This window comes from Carcharhinus amblyrhynchos, chromosome 22 (genome assembly GCF_965287045.1).
Source record: "Carcharhinus amblyrhynchos chromosome 22, sCarAmb.v2.hapA, whole genome shotgun sequence".
Taxonomy (NCBI): Eukaryota; Metazoa; Chordata; class Chondrichthyes; order Carcharhiniformes; family Carcharhinidae; genus Carcharhinus; species Carcharhinus amblyrhynchos.
In genome coordinates this window covers 15,930,078-15,950,537 of record NC_137345.1, presented here as the reverse complement: position 1 = coordinate 15,950,537, position 20,460 = coordinate 15,930,078, and the positions used below count along the sequence as shown (strand labels likewise).

At 40.7% G+C, this 20,460-nt stretch overlaps 1 protein-coding gene across 2 annotated transcripts; it reads left to right on the top strand.

Annotated features, from left to right (window-relative positions):
• The first annotated feature begins 1,575 nt into the window (after positions 1 to 1,575).
• On the top strand, positions 1,576 to 11,085 carry LOC145356948 (acidic mammalian chitinase-like). Of its 2 annotated transcripts, none has more exons than XM_080209960.1 (11): positions 1,576 to 1,600; positions 3,881 to 3,910; positions 3,997 to 4,198; positions 4,639 to 4,695; positions 5,094 to 5,259; positions 5,885 to 6,009; positions 6,700 to 6,826; positions 6,917 to 7,099; positions 7,864 to 7,980; positions 9,510 to 9,648; positions 10,844 to 11,085. In XM_080209960.1, the coding sequence occupies exons 1-11, from the start codon at positions 1,576 to 1,578 to the stop codon at positions 11,083 to 11,085; spliced, it is 1,413 nt and encodes a 470-aa protein (XP_080066086.1). The 2 variants fall into 2 exon arrangements, with proteins under 2 accessions (XP_080066086.1, XP_080066087.1); XM_080209961.1 differs by having other exon boundaries at positions 9,510 to 9,652; positions 10,866 to 11,085.
• The last annotated feature ends 9,375 nt before the right edge of the window (positions 11,086 to 20,460 follow it).

Below are 20,460 nucleotides of genomic sequence, written 5' to 3'. Positions count from 1 at the left end.
AAGGGGGTGTTGTGGTTGTGGGACATGTGGCTGGGGGGATAGGGGGGCTGTGATTGTGGGAAGCATGTGGCTGGAGGAATTGGAAGAGGGTTGTGATTGTGAGGAGCGTGTGGTTGGGGGAATTGGTGGGGAGGCTGTGTCTGTTGGGGTCCTCCAATACAAACCAATGATCTCTTCCTGCATAGTGGTCATGTGCTGTGTCTTGCACAATCTGGCTCTACAGAGAGGTGACCAATTGGAGGAGGAGGAGGACGCAGAGGCTGACCAGTCAGGTATCACTGGGGAGGATGACCAGCAGGAGGAGGAGGAAGAGGAGAAAGAGCATGCTGAGGAAAACCAACCGGCTGCTGGAGGGTTGGCAGCCCAAATGAGGCATGCGAGGGCGGCAAGGGAGGCCCTGATCACCAGGTGGTTTAGTCAGTAGGCGTTTGTGTCTGTGGGTTCCGCCACCAACCCCCCCGACTCACTATGGGTTTGTGTCTGTGGATTCCACCTCCCCACCCGACTCCCACCTCCACCACCCCTCCCACTATGGTTCTGGAGTTAAATATAACCCAGATCAAGTAAAATACTGAAGTTCTCATTACATTCTGGATTTATTAATTAGATTTAAATTTGAGCAGTGACTGTGGTGTGGTTAGAATTCATGTCCCAGAGCACTAGATTGGGCCACTGCATTATTGGTCCAGTGACATCATTACCAACCCACTGTCTCTCCCCGGTCTACAGCTTTCTGGTTGAAAGTAATATTGGTTAAAGTGCTTGTACTCATGTCAGAAGTTCATGTCAGGAACATTGAAAAGTGGAAATAATTTATCTTCTGTAGAGTTCTGCATGATCAGGTTTTGATTTTTGAATTGCTCAGCAGCGCACGCACCCTGAACTGAGCTCACACAGCTCGACATCATACCAGCCAGTGGGAGAGCCATACTTACTTGGACCTCAAACATTGAGAATTTCTGTTCTGACTGATTCCATGTTAAAAGAACATGGGCCCCTCAAACCACTCCACCTATTTCCTGGCCTGTTTAGAATCATCGAATCCTTACAATGCAGAAGGAAGTCATTTGGCCCATCAAGCCCACACTAACAACAATCCCATCCTGTCCCTATCCCCGTAACCTCAGATATTTGTCCTGCTAATCTATGTGACACTAAGAGGCAATTTAGCATGGCCAATACACCTAAGCAGCACATCTTTTGGACTTTGGGAGCAAATGGGAGCGCCTGGGGGAAACCTCACAGACACAGGGAGAATGTGCAGGCTTCACACAGACAGTCACCCACGCCAGGAATTGAACCTGGGGCCCTGGCGCTGTGAGGTAGCAGTGCTAACCACTGTGCCACCATGCCAACCATTACAATGACGTTACAATTCAGGTAACATTGTTGATGAAATATGTTATTATTCAGGAGAAGGTGAAGACAAAGTTATAAAGATAAGAATGATTATTTCTCCATTATGACTGAACTTATCCAGGGATAAAGCTAATGACGTACAGAATTATTTACCATTAAAGATAAAACTCAGTGTATAAAAGAGAGAGTCGATGCCCACAACACACCAGCTCCAAGATGGCAAAGCTTCTATTCGGAACAGGTAAGTCTGTTTTACCATTTCATTACCTCTGATATTGTTATAAAACTTTAATTGGGTGGATTGAAGCTATTTGGTAAGGTTAAAATACAGCACTACTCTAAGTGACTTAAACAGCAGCTCAGAAGATGTTTGAACATTCACAGAATTGTATCCTTCAAATTGCAAGCTGCTCCCTTTTTTAATGAAACTAGTGACTTGCTATGAATTGCCTGGGCTTCCAAAATCTCACTAACTGTCCTGTCTGGAAATAATACATATCTCTTTAACCTGTGCTTAACGCTCTCTCCACTCACATCGTCTGTGCCTTTAAAACTTGATTATCTGTAAAGACTCGCATTCCAACCATTATTTTGTAAATTGAGTTTGTGTCTTTATATGCCCTGTTTATGAACAGAACTCCCACTTACCTGACAAAGGGGCAGCACTCTGAAAGCTAGTGGCTTGTGCTACCAAATAAACCTGTTGGACTTTAACATGGAGTTATGAGACTTCTTACTGTGTTAATCAAACTCGATGTGGATGTGCTGGCGTTGGACTGGGGTAAACACAGTAAACAGTCTGACAACACCAGGTTTTAGTCTATTAGTCTAAAAGTCTGACAACACCAGGTTTTAGTCTATTTAGTCTATTGTCTCCAGACAGCACAATGAGTGAGGTTTTGTGAGTTTACTATCAAATAAATTGGTTGGACTAAAACCTGGTGTTGTCAGACTTTTTACTGTGTTAATCAAACTCAACAGCATTGCAAATGACCTAATGGATTATCCAGCTGCTGTTCCTCCATTAAATGCCCTTTGACAGTAACATGCATCTGAATGCCTGTGCTGTAATGCAAACATTAAAGTACAAGTGTGATGGTGAATAGACTTAGTTCCACGTTTGCCCATTTCCATTTTTAACTAATTATGAAGGTGATGAAGATATATAGAGACAGATAATATTGTGTGAGAGCAACAAATTATTTGGCCTGGCACTTTTAGCAATAGCATTAACCTGTTTAGGATTGGCAATGGAATGCCACACAACCATATTGGAAACTGCAATATGATTTGCCCCAGAAGAACTCCTTCGCAAGGGTGCGATCAGGAGATTTCAATTAACTGAAATGTTTCCATCAGTAACAAAATAGCATCAAGAACTTATTCATGGATAATGGTGTTATGAGTTATTCTTTTGTTCCCAGCCAGTCTGCTTATTCCAGTTTGGGGTGTTAATATTCACGTCAACATTTCAAGTTTATGGAAATGATTTTGATTTGATTTATTATTGTCACATGTATTAGTATACAGGGAAAAGTATTGTTTCAGACAAAGTATGTATTCGGACAAAGCATACCATAAATAGAGAGGTAAAGGAGAGAGTGCAGAATGTAGTGTTACCGCAATAGCTGGGGTGGAAAGAAAGATCAACTTAATACCAAATAGATCCATTCAAAAGTCTAATGGCAGCAGAATATTTTGAAGGTATTGAAAACTGATCTGCCTCTAGAGTTTAATGTAGCTGCCTAGTTAAACATAATTAACAGCACGATAACCTGAAATAAAGTGTACACATTGTGTAATTTAACCATCAATATCTTTGGAACCACAGCAAAATGGAACAATTAAAATAATGTGTATCCTACAGTAAAAGTGAGGATTTGGACAAGGATGTAAATGAAATCTGCTGCTGTTATGCTGCTCAGCCAAAAGACCTAAAATTACCCAAGGTCCAATTCTGGGACGGACCAGTCTAATCCCCACCCCACTGAGATTCGAGATGGCAGAACTGTTGATGAAGCATTTGAAGACGGTCTAAGATAGGAGAGAAGCTGGAGTATGTTGCAGAGGTGGAAAATAGGCTGTGTTTGTGATGGGTTTCGAATCTCAACGGGGCACTGAATAGGACATGAGCTGGTGAGCAATCTGATTCAGTCTGAGACAGTAAATGGGAAGGAGTTGGTGGTAAAGTTGAATATAAGGGCTGTAGATGATAAATTCAGTTTTACACTAATTAGCTGGAATACTATTGTTCATCCCAGACTGATTGTTGGGCAAATAATCCGACAGCACAGCAGCAGAGGAGGGGAATGTGGTAGAACCAGGTGTTATCTGTGTAGATTCTGACCCCATGTCTGTCGATGATCTCACCACAAGGCAGCAAATAGATGAGGAAAGGAGTTTGACCAAGGATTGATTCTTAATGGTTCCTATTCACTCGTATAATAGCATTGTGCTGAACACTTAATTTCAGCATATTTTGATCACATTTTTAACACATCTCCTATATTCTTTATTACAGCGGTGGTCTTGTTGGTGTGCCTGGAACTGGGTGAGTCATTGTGCTTTTAGAGCTATTTTGAATTATGTGTAATGAGTAGACGCTCAGTGCTGGTTTTCCTTTCTCCTCACTCTCAGGCTCTGCCTACAGATTGGTTTGTTACTTTACAAACTGGGCTCAGTACAGACCAGGACAAGGGAAGTACATGCCAGAGAATGTGGATCCCTGCTTGTGCACACATCTGATCTACGCTTTCGCTGGGATGAAGAGCAACCAGATCTCGACCTATGAATGGGATGATGTGAAACTCTACCACGAATTCAACAGCCTTAAAAACAAGTATAATTATTCTATAAATCTTAAGAACGTACCTGCAATGTTAAATATAGATTGAGGTCCTTAGTATATTTTACTGCATATTGAAATATTCTGCTCATTTATATGTAAATATAACACGACTGACCCAGTCAGATAGTTGAGCAATCTTGATATATGGGTGAAGTTAGGTTACATTGATTTGTGTCGCTTTGGCAGCTTAACCCAATGCCAAATGTACCCCCACCCCCACACCAACTGCCCCCTGTTCCCCCCACCAACCCCCATGTCGCATCAACGTCTTGATGGACATTTTGTTGATACACTGCATCCCTCGTAACAGAGAGATGAAAGCAGTAAGAAGAGTAGGGCAATGATGACTTTCAGTGGTGTTGTTGTGTTACTAAATTCAGTGGCTTATGTTCCTTATTCTGAAAGAACAATTTGTTCATTTTTTTCAACAGAAATAAAGACCTTAAGACTCTCCTGTCTGTCGGAGGCTGGAACTTTGGAACTCAGAAGTAAGTATTGGGTGAAAAGAGCTTCTGTTCCTATTGTTCATAAGATGTGTGGGGTCAAAGAGATCATTTTGGAAATGATAGCCATGTAGTTTTGGGTAAATATATAGATTATCAGACAATGAGTGTAATATGGCTATGCTGAACTCCCTGTAAATACAATCTAAGCAAGATATTCACTGTTTGAGAAAAAGGCTGCACCATTTTCAAAAATATTGATTGAAATGATTATTGAGAGCAGCAAAAATGCAACATTTCACAACTATATTTTTAAAATTATAATTAGTTTGCTGCCATATTTTGAAATTGTTAAAGGTATGGATCCCTGAAAGGTTCAGTTGGCAATCACTGAGAGCTAACTACATCACTTCTGACCTGTTTAACATTCTACTCTCCTCTAGATTCAGCGCCATGGTTTCCTCAGCAGGAACCCGCCAGGTTTTCATTAAGTCTGTGATTAGCTTCCTGCGTGGTTATGAGTTTGATGGTTTGGATGTTGACTGGGAATATCCTGGCTCAAGAGGAAGTCCCCCACAAGACAAACATCTCTACACCGTGCTGGCACAGGTAGGTGCAAATGTATTTAACAGGATGCTTAGTCAACTTGCTAAAATAAAGCACCTTTTAATGCTGTTTGTAAATTTAAATTCCCTTTTAAGGTTGTCATCAAGGTCAAGGAACAAAGGGACAGGCATGGGCCATTGAGCTGTTACAGGCTATTTGGTCATCCAAAGGGATCAGTGCTGATATGCAAACTAACCAATTATTATAGAAACAGATTTGCACAATTTGTGAAATATAGAAGTGGAATTTTCAAACATGAAACTTATGAATTTGCAGAGTAAAATAGTCTGATAGCAACCTCATTAATCACGGTGATAAAAGATGGCCATTGCAACTATTGTGCAATAACAGTGATCCATTTAACAAAAATACTAAAAAATGCTGGAAAATCTCAGTGGCCTTGGCAGTGCCTGTGGAGAAAGACACAGAGAGCTAATGTTTTGATTCCACATGACTCTTCAGAGCTCCTCTTGAACCTGGTCCTCCCTCTGACTACCCTTGGATGGACAGACGATTGTCTGATACTTGGTCACGCATACAATTTATGAAGCCAGAAAATGCTTTGCTGTGCATCTGAAACTCTTTACTATTTGTACTAAATCAAACTTGATTCATTTTCAATTTTCAGGAACTGATGGCAGCCTTTGAAGCTGAGGCAAAAACATCTGGAAAACCAAGACTGCTGCTGTCACTTGCAGTTGCTGGTGGGAAGAATAACATTGATACTGGCTATGAGGTTCCTGAGCTTGGACAGTGAGTATCCTTGTTAGTCCCACAGGTTTAGCAAGTTTCATCAGTTAGCAGCTGAGTCGTAGAGATCTGGACAGTCCTCGGTTCAATCGCCAGTTGGTGTTGAGTTGGCTGAAACTAGCTAAGGCAATGTTAGAGGTATTAAGGTAATTTGGCAATGTTGTTCTCATTCCTGTTTGCTGTCCTGCAACCCCCCGGCTTACAGTGTATGTATCTGATCATCTGGTGAGGATAGAATTGATGACCACTGTGGAAAATTCAAGGACTGTGGATATTATAATATGAAGTCATGTGATTGAACCTGTGGGACAATAATTCCACCTATTGATTTGAAATGATCCTATTAAGGTATGATAATGAGTGTAGAAGTCAAAAAGTCAAAAAAGCTCTTGTTTGTATCAGATAAGCGCTGGCCGCATTCTTGAAAATCGAGTAGATAGACTTGTGCCCAAGACATTTCAACTAGATCACCACTCCATTTTACAGCATGAGCAAAGTTGTAGGTTGAAATCAAAAAGGTCTTAAATATTTTAGTACACTGTAGAAACATGCAATGGTTTGAGCAGCTGCTCAGTGGTAGCACTTGGTTCTAAATCGGATGATTGTGGGTTCAACCGCCACTTGGGGACTTGGTGACACATTGTGAGCTAAGACTTCTGGATGTCAGTGTAACTCAGATCTCTCCTCACACAGAACTGTGGACTTTTTCAATGTGATGACTTATGATTTCTTTGGACCCTGGAGTCACACCACTGGAGAAAACAGCCCACTTTATGCTCTCCCAAATTCCAGGAGCACTCTCAATCTTGAGTTTAATGTGGTAAGTGTTGATGAAAATAGAATCCAGTTACTTTTAATATTTCCAATACCTCCAACCAAGCAGATTCTTTCATATATTTTTTTCCTGTAGGACTTTGCAATGAAATACTGGTTAAAGAAGGGAGCTCCTGCAGAGAAACTGAACGTTGGATTCCCCACATATGGCCACACCTTCAGACTGACATCATCTGCCCATGGTGTTGGGGCCCCAGCATCAGGTGCTGGACCAGCTGGACGGTTCACCAGACAGGCTGGCTTCTTGGCCTATTATGAGGTATTGATAACAATGGACCTTCTTCATTCCATAAGATCTTATGTTTAAAAATAATAATTAACCAAGTAGCGAATTTTACCCTCCAAAAACAGTCAGATTTTACCGTGGTAACATTTGATACATACTGCTACTTCTGCCTGTATCACAACATGTGGCATCGCTCAGCTTAGGTACCAAAGGAATGGGGATCTGAGATGAGCTTCATCATACACTAATCAGCAGATAATGTCACACCTACTGTCATCGGAAGGTGCCTAATTGTCTTAGTCTGGTAATTGTTGTCTTTCTTGGAAAATGCACAAGGAGGTAAAATAGAGGATATAATCTTTTACAACCTCAACCTCCTTCCCAACAGCAATTTCCAGGGTTTTTTGTGCAAAGATTATTTCAATCCTTTGCAGTTTATGTCCCAACCTTTTGCACTACTTACCAACTGATGGAGGGTAAAGAACCCCACCTCTCCTCTTAAATGAGTAAAACCCAAATGCTTCTTTGGTTCCCATAGTGCCTCATGTTGAGAGCATGTGGTGTGAGGAATCATTTTGTATTAATGAAAAATAATATTGTTCAGCATTTGGTTTTTATTTTTTTTAAAAAAAGGAACAGTACCTCCAATTTGAGGATTGGATTTGAGAGAAAATGATGTTGAATTGAACCAGTAAAGAAAAGTGATGTGGGAAAGCTTGTCAATGTATATTGAGAATGTTGCAAACCATTGCTTATCTGTGATCTCTGACATTTAGAATGTCTCATTCTTCTCACAGATCTGCACATTGATCAAGAGTGCCACTGTTGAATGGAATGCTCCACAGATGGTGCCATACGCTTACACGGGAACGGAATGGATTGGATATGACAACGTGAAGAGCTTTCAAGATAAGGTATTTTGAGAATCTGATGTACTTTTTTATCTGTTGCTTTGATGCAATATATGTTTGAATCTGCAACTATAAGCATTAGAATCACATTATTGATCAGTTGAATGACTGGGACATTACACCATTACACATAAGATGGCTGGAGCATAACTTGTGTAAAAGAAAGTCCCAAGCATTGATCTTGTATCCTGAGCCTCAACTTAGGTGATGAGACCAAGGAAAAATCATAACACAAGACCTCCAGTGAGATGACTCATTTATTCCTGCTAATGATTACACACAAAACTTTCAATGAAACAATGACACAAAAAGAGTTAATTCATGTCTTCTGAGTTAGATATTGAGTGGCTTTTAATTTAAAATGGGCAAAATATCAGTGATAGAGGTGAAAAACAGAATGAGCTCTATAAAGCTGAATTTAGAGAGTTTAGAGTTGAACTAAAAAGTAGGACCTCAAAGGGAGTAATCCAACATGCTCATCAGAGTAGGAGTGTCAGGATGGCTAAGATGAATACGTAGCCGAAGGGATGGTGCAAGAGGGAGGGATTCAGATTCGTGGGACATTGAAACTGGTTCTGGTGTAGGTGGGACCAGTACAAATCAGATTATTTATATCTGGGCAGGACTGGAACCAATGCCCTTGAGGGAATGTTTGCCAGAGCTGTTGGGGCAGGTTTAGACTAATGTGGCAGGGGCTAGGAACCAATGCAGAATTTGAGAGGGAAGTAAAGCGAGGTCAAAATCAAAAGGCAGCAAGGAAAAAAGTGTAAGTCAGTGAAGCCAAAGACAAAAATCAAAAAGGACCAAAGTACAGTGTACAGAGTCTATGGAGAACTCAGTCAATGGGTCCAGTAATGCTAAGAGTAATAAAACATATGGAGAACAAAACAGGACAGGACAGATGATCTGAGGTGTGTTTGTTTTAATGCAACTAGTGTGACAGGTAAGGCGGATAAACTTAAAACTTGGATCACTATATGATGTTGTGGCAGTTAATGACACTTGGATGAAAGAAGGCTGGGCTGGCAGCTTAGCATTCCAAGATTTAGATGCTTCAGACAAGATAGAGAGGGTGACAAAAGATGTAGGGATGTTGCTTTACTGATTAGGAAGAATGTCACAGCAATACAGAGGGAGGACACCTTGGTGGGATCCTGCAGTGAGGCTATATGGGGGTAGAAGAAGCTCTTATATCTCTCAACTCATCTCCTTGTAGCTAAGTTACAGTCACTGATGGAACCATTTGGTAAAATGACTCACTTCAGAGATGCTAATACAGTAATAGCAATGATAATTGGCTGATCATCTTAAACTTATTACAGTAAATATTTCCATGTCTCTTGGTCCATTACAAACGTCAACTGAAACAATTTTTGTGAAGATATATTCAGAGGATTTTTGGACATTTCCAGAGTTTTAGAAGACTCATTTTGTATTCAGCTGTGGTGCCTTGTAAATCTCAAATTATATTTGGGGAAAAAATTGCTTGCAACAAGGATTTATGAAATTAATTTGTGAACAATGTATTCCAGGTTGCATGGCTGATAAAGTACAACTTTGGAGGAGCAATGGTGTGGGATCTTGCTCTGGATGATTTCTCTGGTGCTTTCTGTGGCCAAGGACCATACCCCCTCATTAACACTCTGCGCTCTGGGCTTGGAATTTCATCAGGTATATATCAGGAGTCTTCATACTTGGATCTTATTACTTGTTGCTACTTCAAAATCAGCACGGACCAACTCAGCAATTGTTTGGAGTACCTTAATGTGTTCCAATTTCCCGGGTTCCATTCCCAGTTTGGGTCTCTGTCTGTGTAGAGTTTGCATGTTCTCCCTTTATGTGCATGGGTTTCCTCTGGGCACTCCAGTTTCCTACCACAATCTGAAAGGTGTGCTGGTTAGGTGCATTGGTCATACTAAATTCTCCCAAACAGGAGTGGAGTGTAACACCTCGGGGATTTTCATGTTAGAGTAGCATAGTGGCACAGTGGTTAGTGGGATCCAGGTTCAATTGAGGCCTTGACTCACTGTCTGCATGGAGTTTGCACTTTCTCCCCTTCTGTGCGTGGATTTCCTCCAGGTGCTCTAGTTTCATTACACAGTTCAAAGATGTGTAGGTTAGGCTGATTGGCCATGCTAAATTGATCCTGGTGTGAGGGGAATTTGGGTAAATGTGTGGGGTTATGGAAATAGGGTCTGGGTGGGATTGTGGTTGGTAGAACCCCAATGGACTGAATCGTCTCCTTCTGTACTGTAGGGATTCTATGATTCACAGTAACTTTATTACAGAGCTTATGTATGCTTACTTGTGACACTAATAAATAAACTTCAAAACTGGTAGAGTCACAAAAATCTGACTACAGGAATATTGCTAAACGTTTTTGAGAATAAAACTGAATTAGAATGAGTTCTACGTTACAATACTGAAACATGTATATATATTCCAAAGTAAAGTCATGAATCTGTACTTCTTGTTGCGTCCTGCATACATGGACAATTAAATTAGTGATATGCTCTGTGATATTGTGTCATCTAAAGTCACAAAATATTGTAATACAGATTTATCAATTATTTTTATTGGAGGGAGCTCAATAACATCTTCCACTCATTTTGTGTAACTTGACTTAAAGTAAAAGGATAATTAAATTACACTTCAAAATTTGGATTTCCAAAGATAGACTCCAGATATAATTGACTGTGTCGTAAAATTTCCTCCAAGGCTCCTGAATTTCCAAGTAGTTTGTTCCTGTTACTGTGATGACCTATGTTCTATCTGAAGGTTTTCAATGCAGCCAACAGCCCTTGAACAGCCCTTGACTTTGTAGTGTTTATCTTTGTTTGAATTTGTGAATTTTATTTTGTTTTAGCTTGTTCTCCGTCTAAAACAACATTGGCACCAGCTGTTCCTCCTACTCGTGCCCCTAGTGGTGGAGGTGGTGGCGGCAGCAGTGGCGGAAGTGGGTTCTGCGCCGGCAAAGCCAATGGTACCTATGCTGATCCCAAAGACAAGAACAAGTTTTATAAATGTGTCAGTGGAAGGACCTACCAGGAGAGTTGTGCTTCTGGATTGGTCTATGACAGCTCCTGCAAATGCTGCAACTGGGCATAATGAGAAAGCAGAAGGTAAGCTTGCTCAGAACCTAAAGAACAATTCAAAGTAGGCATTCTGTGGAAAACAATAATGTTGAGGTGGTGTAAAATGCCAGTGTGGCCTTCAGTTGAAGTCATAAAGGAGTTAATTGGAAGTACAAGATTGATGGGTAAAATTTAATAAAACACAGTTGACTGGGTGTACAATTCCAACAAATCCTGACAATGTGCATGTCAAATGAATATAGGTTCACTTTCTGAGTTTTGGTGGGTAGAAATGAATGACTGGTCTTGTTCATGGCATGTGGATGTCACTGGCCATGAGCATTTTCTGTTGTTCACCTTAACTAACTTTGATTAGCTGTTATCTTGACCCTCTGCTTTATGGTAATGCTTGAGCACCACAGCCATCTACAATGACATTTTCACACAAGATGGTTACTACAGGGCTTTATTTGAGCGCAAGCTCTTTTTACTCATGTGTTCCAGATGTGGGATCTTCCAGTCCCAAGGTCACAGGGCCTAGTACCGGTCATTTATGATTCCCACTATGGGCAGGATTGGAAAATATACCCCAAGTTATGGAATTGGGGAAGTCTTTCCATGTGGTCTTGGTTAGCTCTGTTCTATTAAAATGTGTTTTTTTCTTTTGGTGCCTTTTGGTACATAATTTCTAATCAAAAAATCCAATTCAAATTCCATCCAATCATGGTCACTAAATGAGGGACAAACCAAATCCAAGCTAACAAAACAAGACATTGCACCCCGTCCCACACTTGATCTAACATTTTCATATTAGCCAAAAGATTTTGAAAAATTGCATCAGGTGAAGCCCACATTTTATCTCATTGGCCACCCTGATCCTTTACTCTACATTAGCTTAGGCAAACCATGATTGCGGGCATCAGAACACTCCAAGTGCAATGGACAAGCCCCATCCCCGACCTGATCATGGTTTCAGCCTGGCCCGGTAACCTGGCTGATTATTGACTCTCCCCAACTACTCTTCTCCATGGAGAAAAGAAATGGTAAGGAAAGAAGAAAATAAATATAATCAAAAATTGGACCCAACATATCAAGTTTTGAATGCTGCTAATATGATATTGAAACATTATTGTTGAAGAACAGAACATTAAAATACTCTTTATTTTTCCAGCCCGCCATCAGTCTTTGTTGGGCACCAGTGAAGCTGCAACTGGTCTTCAGTTTAAATACTGAAGAGACGCTACTTTGTGGATGAAGTCCATTGATGTACCACATCTACTTTGTCTCAACTGAAGATGCAAACTGAAGTTTAAAACAGCAAAATAAAATCATTGATTCATAAAGAAAACCATTTACTTGTCTTTTTTTATGAGTGAAGTGATGCTGAAAAAGTTCTGGGGTTCTGACAACATGTGTAAAAATGCCAAGGCAATTTGTTCTACAAAAGACAGGACAAATCCAACTTGGCCATTTCCTGCCCAATCCGTCTCCTCCTGCCAACAGGATATGGAGGTCTTGTGGTGCAATGAGTTGTATCTATGCCCCTGAGTCAGAAGCACCAGGTTTGAGTTGCCTCAGGACTTGATGGCCAAGGAAGGTGCATTCATAACATGCTCAGAGAGATTGAAAGCGTCAACCTGCAAATCGGACCAATGTGTCAGTGGCTGGTGGGAAGAGCAGCGAAGGCTCCTGCTCAACTACACTTGTTGAGGAGTACAGCCCCTAAAGTTATAGATTTATTTACAGTTTTAATCTGGTGACAGATTAAAATTTTAAAGTTCATTTATTAGTTTCACAATTAGCCTTACATTAATACTGCATGAAGTTACTGTGAAAATCCCCGAGTCACCTGTCGGGTACACTAAGGCAGAATTTAGCATGGCCAATGCACCTGACCAGCACATTTTTTGGACTGTGGGAGGAAACCGGAGAACCCGGAGGAAACCCATGCAGATACGGGGAGACTCTGCACAGAGAGTGAAACAAGCCAGGAACCTGGGTCCCTGATGCTGTGAGGCAGCAGTGCTAACCACTGTGCCACCGTGTCATCTCAGTAGTGACTAGTGACCTGTTCTGGGAATTACTAGCTATGGAAAAAGGTGAAAGTTTGCCTTAATGCACCATTAGGTATGAGATTTATGAAACTGCAAAGTGGCTTCTGAAGTTCTGGGATAACATACATGCATAGTTTTATCCATGTAAAGATATTTATATTATAAAAATATAAAGCATGAGGTCTTGAGGTCTTAATCCCTTACTACTTTTGGTCATCAGCAAATGATTGGAGGAATCACTGAGAATGGAATCAAGCAACTCTCACTGAGCAATAGCATGGTGACAGATGCCCAGTATGGGTAGCGACAGGGACAGTCAGTTCGTAACTACGTTGCACCCTTGGTCCAAACGTAGGCAAAAGAGCAAAAGTGAAGAGTAGGATGATATCAAGGCAGTATTTGATTGAGGGTGGCTGATTATCTTTTTTTCTACCGTTCTTCCTTATCACTGATATATAGTTTTGCTGAACACTGAAAAATCGCTTTGAAAGTCCTCCACTGTTCCTCAATTGCCCCACTATAAAGTTTTTGCTCCCAGCCTGCCTTAGCCAATTTCTCCCTCAACCCATTGTAGTCTCCTTCCTTCAAGCGCAAGACGCTGGTATTTGATTTTACTTTTTGTGCTTCATCTGTATTTTAAATTTAAACATACTGTGATTACTTCTTCCAAGAGGATCCATAACTGTAAGATCATTAATTGTTCCTGTCTCTTTATACAGGACCAGATCTAGGTTCCATTACATGCTGTTCAAGGAAACAGTCACAAATACATTTTATGAACTGTTCCTTAAGGCTGTTATTACTGACCTGGTTTAACTGATTGACACGCAGATCAAAATCTCCCATGATAATTGCTGCACCATTTTTACATGCTTCAGTTATTTCTTTGTTTATTTCTCATCTTACCATGATGTTATTATTTGATGGCCTACAGATTACACACATCAGTGACTTTTTCTCCTTACTACTTCTAATTTCCACCCAAATGGATTCAACCATTTTTTCCATAGAATCTATATCACCTCTCACTACTGCCCTGATGTCATCCTTAAAAATCAGAGCTCCATCACCTCCCTTACCTTCCTGACTGTCCTTCCAAACACTTTGATACTCCTGGATATTCAACTTCCAGTCATGACCATCCTGCAATGTTTTTGTAATGGCCACCAAGTTATATTCATTCGTGGTGATTTGTGCTGTCAACACATTTATCTTGTTTCAAATGCTACGAGCAGTCAGATAAAGCACCCTTACGCTGATTTTTGTACCTTCTTTTTGAATCTTAACACTTCCATTAATAACATCTTCTGAGTCTCCTTCCTTTTAACATTTGTCCTGATTTTTGAAGTAGTTGAAAACTTCTCCCCACATGCTAACCTGCTGCTTTGCTTTCCATTAATCGTTACATTTCCCGTAGTTTTATTCTTCCCTTTCCCCCACCTTGATAGTTTAATGTCCTTGTGACCACCTTATTTATCCTTTTCGCTAGAACACTGGTCCCAGATCGGTTCAGGTAAAGACTGTCCCAATGGTACAGATCCCTCCTGTTCCAATACTGATACCAATGCGCCATGAAATGGAATCTCTCTTTCCTGCACCATTCCTTTAGCCACATCTTAACTTCTCTAAGTTCCTCAACCCAATGCCAATTTGCATGTGGTTCAGGTAGTAATCTAAAGATTATATCCTTTGAAGACCTGTTCTTTAATTTAGTTTCTAGTGTTTGAAATTCTCCGAACAGGTCTTCTTTCCTAGTCTTGCCTATGCTGCTTGTTCTAATGCGGACCACAACAATTGTATTTCCCTCCTCCCCCTCAATACCCTTTCAAGCCAGTCAGATATGTCCCTTACCCTGGCACCAGGCAGGCAACATACCATGCAGGACTCACAATCTGGCTTACAAAGGATGCTACCAATCTCTCTAATAATAGAACCCCCTACAACTACCACTTGTCTTTTTGTTCCCCCCTCTTGAATGGCCTTCTGTACGAATGGTGCAGTGGTTGGCTAGCTCATTCTCCCTACAGCCCTTTTTGTCATTCACGCAGGGTGCAAGTATCTCATACCTGTCGGACAAGGTCAAGAGCTGAGGCTCCTCCATTCCTGAATTCAGGATCACCCTACCTGCCTCACTTGGAGTCACACTCTGCTGTCCCTGACCACTGACCGAATTAGAAGTACCTAATCTACTAGGTGTGATCGCTTGCTGAAACAAAGTATCCAGGTAACTCTTGCCCTCCCGGATGTGCCACAGCATCTGAAGCTTGGATGCCAGCTCATCAATTCTGAGCTGCAGTTCTTGGAGCAATCAACATTTGCTGCAGATGTGGTCACTACAGTTTGCAATGGCATCTGCCAGCTCCCACATCATACAACTCCAGTACATCACCTGCCCAGCTATCTCTACTTAATTAATTAATTAAATTAGTTTCTTTTTTCGTTTTGCAGTGTTTTTTTTCAAATTTAGCGCAGATTTCCTGCCAGCCAATCAGGTTAAAGAATAAATAACAAAGAAAATTACAGCATGGGAACAGGCCATTTGGCCCTCTAAGTCTGTACTGGCAATGCTGCCCGACTAAATTAAACCCTCTACCCTTCCGGGGACCATATCCCTCTATTCCCATCCGAGTCACGTATTTGTCAAGATGCCCTTTAAAGTTATTATCATATCTGCTTCCTCTGCCTCTCCAGGCAGTGTGTTCCAGGCACCCACCACCCTCTGTGTAAAATACTTTGTGCATCTGCAGGTTAGGTGGATCGGTCATGCTAAATTCTCCCTCAGTGTATCCGAACAGGTGCCGGAGTGTGGCGACTAGGGGATTTTCACAGGAAATTCATTGCAATGTGAATGTAATAACCTTTCCTGTGACATCACCTTTCAGGTTTTTTTGCCGGAAGTTAGATTTATACTTCCGGTGCTGCTGCTGCTGCTCTGTTCTGGGCCTGCTCCTTGGAGACTAGGCCACAGATCTCTGAGGTAAGTTAGATTTACACTCACAGTGCTGCCTCTGCTGCTCTTCTGCTCTGGACCTGCTCCCTGGAGGCTAGGTCGTGGATCCCTGAGGTAAGTTAGGTTTGTACTCACAGTGCTGCTGCTGCTCCACCCTTTGTAGTGTACGCCCAGTAGTGTGACTGACCCTTTTTTGTTTCTAAACTCAACCCATAAAGTCTTGTTTGTTGACCCATTTAGTATGTTATCCCTTCTCATAATTGGAATTGATTATTTAACCATTAGTACTATTCCGCCTCCTTTCTATCTCCCACTCTTTCATATCTGAAGACAATAAGATATTGGATATTGGAGCTACCAATTTTGCCTATGAACTTGGCTGCTGCTGTTTTTCCCTGAGATGCCATCCTCCTCCACAGTATCTATCCAAGAGCGGGATGACCACAGGCAACTCCTGCATTACCCTCCTGAATATTTTAATGTTTCTGACAGTTATCCATTCCCTTTCTGTATTTTCAGTCCTCACCTGGGGTGTGACCATCTCACTAAACATGCTACTCATGACTTGTTCAGCAGTGTGGATACCCTACAATGAGTCCACCCGCAGTACCAACCTTGAAATACAATTAGCTAGAAGCTGCATTTGGACACATCTTCTGCGCAAATGGTAATTACTGGAAGCATCCCCCATCTCCCACATTGTGCAGGAGGAGCACTTCATGGGTCTGAGGTCTTCTGCCATGACATTGCTCTTGATTAAGACCTTTATGCTTGTTACTCCATTGGAAAAAATGGAAACTTTGTTTGAAAATTTGAGACTTTGACACAAACTCAAAGTGTTACAGAATTGGTACATTTAATAGGAAACTTCAGACATAATTAGAATTAATAGGCAAACAATAACTTAGTACTGCTCAACATAAAGGATTGAAAGTATCACTTCAGAATTTGAATCATAACCAAAAAGCCCAGTCACAAGAAATAACAAGTCCTTGAGTTACCTTGCTGTTGGAGGCGTGCCATACAGCTGGATTTTTGTAGATATCCGAACATCGTCCTCAAGGTTCTTAAATTGATAAGAGCTTGCTTTTTTTAAATTGATTTTGTGAGAGACAACACACAAAGACAATAGAGTTTGTGTAACTTCAATTCCAGTTTATTTTAAAATACATGCCATGATGAGGTGGCAGTGAGTTCAGCCATCTTTGGTTCTGGCCTTTCCCAGAATTCCCTATTTTTTGTGGCAAAGACACTCCAAAACCTTAAGAAATTATACTGGATTATAAATATAATTATCTTTTATCCAAATTTGTTTGTATGTCCAGATCTATTTATCATGGTGGATTTAAATTATATATGTTATCTTGAACAGGATTCACTGTCTATATTATGTAACTCAATTTATAAACTGTAATCTATCATTGATTCTAACAATAAACATTTATTCAATTTGTATATAAAGGTTGTAATCTCACACCTATGTCTCACAAAAACACATATACAAATGATTTTTATTAATAGCGTCACAAGTAAGCTTACATTAACACAGCAATGAAGTTACTGTGAAAATCCCCTAGTCGCTACACTCCAGCACCTGTTCGCATCCACAGGGGAAAATTTAGCATGGCCAATGCGCCTAACCAACACATCTTTCAGACTGTGAGAGGAAACCGGAATACCCGGAGGAAATTCACGCAGACACCGGGAGAACGTGCAGAGTCCGCACAGTGACTCAAGCCCAGAATTGAACCTGGGTCCCTGAATGCTAAGAGGCAGCGGTGCTAACCACTGTGTCACCTTATTCTGGGATTCTAAATTTGAATTCTAAGAGCTGATATTGGGAAGCTTAACAATAGTTCATTCTGCATAATATACCCCTATGTATAGTCCATCCTAAGATAACTTTGCTAAGTTGGGAGGCATGATATATTTTCTTCAGGACCTAGTCTGTAGCTGTTCAATCGAACAAAGTTTATTTAATGATTTGATATTTCTTTCAGTTGAGATCTTAGGCTAACAAAATGTTTGAGGGCATAGGTAAAGATAGCAGAACTGTTAACATAAGTATGGTACTCCAATATCTACAATCATTGTGGCACACAGTGAAAGCATTTTTGGGTTCAACGCAGGAAGGAAAATGAAACCAGCAGAGTTTTGGTATCCAGTATTCTGTAGACATTTGGTTTCTCAAGAATGCATGAAACTAAGCAATTATGTGCAGAATAGTTGAATGTTGAGACCCAAATATGGATTGGGGCCGAAATTAGAATTGGTAATTCAAATGCTATGCTTCTGTTCTTTGTCCAAGAATATGATTTGAGCACCATTTAACACAAATAATAATAATTATTTTCTGATTGGTTTATAGAAACTTTCAGTAAACAAATTATTATTTCCATAAAGGATGACACATCACTTTATTCCCAGCATTTTTCTCACATGCCATGCAGAGATTTGAACAGGAAATAATCAAAGAAAATAGTGTTTGCTCCAAAGATCATCACGTGGACAATATTTAATTTGCTTGGCAGCTATGTTCCTCTAAGAAACCTTTCATTTCAAAATGATTTTGTTTACTAATTGAAATTGATAAATGGGAGAGTTGAGCTGTGATATGATGAATGACTCTGAGTGGAAAAATGGCTTCATGCCACCCGGATACTATAGTTACAGTCCAGTATATGTGTTTCTGCAACAATTTGTAAGTATGATTGTAATAGGGGCATAAATGCTGTTGATATAATTGCCAATCTAAAATTATGAGATGAAACAATGAAAAATGCAACATCCAAAATCAGGCTTATTTGATTACCTCATAAATTTGAGAAATTATTTTCATTTCTGAACCACAAACCCCTAAAATATCCTTCAGGCTTTTGATAAAAGGAAAGCAATGGAATAAACACTGATAGATATTGTGTTCCATTGAAATGGGGATGTCAGCCTCATTTGCATTGAATGGTGGTGCTACTCACACCCATCAGGAATTTCAATGTCACCCTAACCAACACATGGGTGACTCCAATGCCATGCCTGTCTACGGATGGCCGATGAGTAAAATGCACAGGTTCAGGGCTGGAACAAGAATGTTTCCCTGGCACGAGGGGCAACATTGCTTTCTGTGGGCTCCATGGCACAGTAGCACAGTGATTAGCATTGCTGCTTCACAGCACCAGGGATCTGGGTTTGATTCCTTGCTTGGGTGACCGTCTGTATGTCGTTTGCATGTTCTCCCTGTGTCTGTGTGGGTTTCTGCTGGGTGCTTTTGTTTCCTCCCACGTTCTTAAAGTTGTGCTGGTTAGGTGCTTTGGCCTGAACAGGTGCTGGATTGTGGCAAGTAGGGGAATTTTACAGTAACTTCACTGCAGATTCAACGTAAGACTTACTTGTGACTAATAAATAAACTTTAAATTTAATAACTGGGAGGATCAAATACCACATAGGTACAGATCCATTCTGATTGGGACCCTACAGCCAGTGCTGAGACCCTGATTTATACAAGTGAGGCACCCAACTTCTATTCTAGGCAAGTGAACTGCAGATGGCTTCCAGCCAATGGAAAATGTACAAGATACATGTTAATTCCTTACTTTAGACGGGCAGATAATTGAAAGAAAGAGGGGTTGTGAAACAACTAAAAGTCACAAGGTCAGTAACTGGAAGGTGACAATTTAAGGTGATCACTTATCATGAGGAAACTTAAATATACAAACATTGCTGTGTACCGTGAGTTGTCATTTGGAATATATTGTGAGGTGCAGCTTCAGAAACATTCAAAAGAGAATTGGATAAATATTTGAAAGGAAAATATTTAAACGCTTTTGAGAAAGGTGGTGGAGTGTGATTAATTAGATAACTTTACCACCGTTTGGCAGATCTGTGCTGACATTCCTTGTTACCACGTGATTTGAGCCTAACTGGTAAGTTGTTGGATATTTCCCTGACATAAAAAATATATGGCTGATCTATTTGTGCTGAGTTCCACATTCTCCATCTACTCCTGTTAATTAATACCTTTGATTCTCTTGCCTCGCAAGAATCTGGCTACCTCTGTCTTAAAAATATTCAATGATCCCACTTCCACCATTTTCTGAGGCAAAGGCCAAAATCTTGTCACTGCTCAGGTCAGCAGGATTTTCCCATCCCACTGCAATTAATGGAGATTTGGCTGGTCACCAAACTCTCTGACCTTGCTGTGCGGTGTGAATAGCAAATAAGATTGCGCCCAAAGAGTTCCAAAGGCACATAACACTCTGCGAGAAAAAAATTCTCCTCATTTCTGTCCTAAAGGGTGACCCTCATTTAAAAAAAAATTTCCCCTAGTTCCAGACTTACCCACATGAGGGAATATCCCTTCCACACCATTCAGGATCTTATATATTTCAATCAAGTTACCACCTCACAC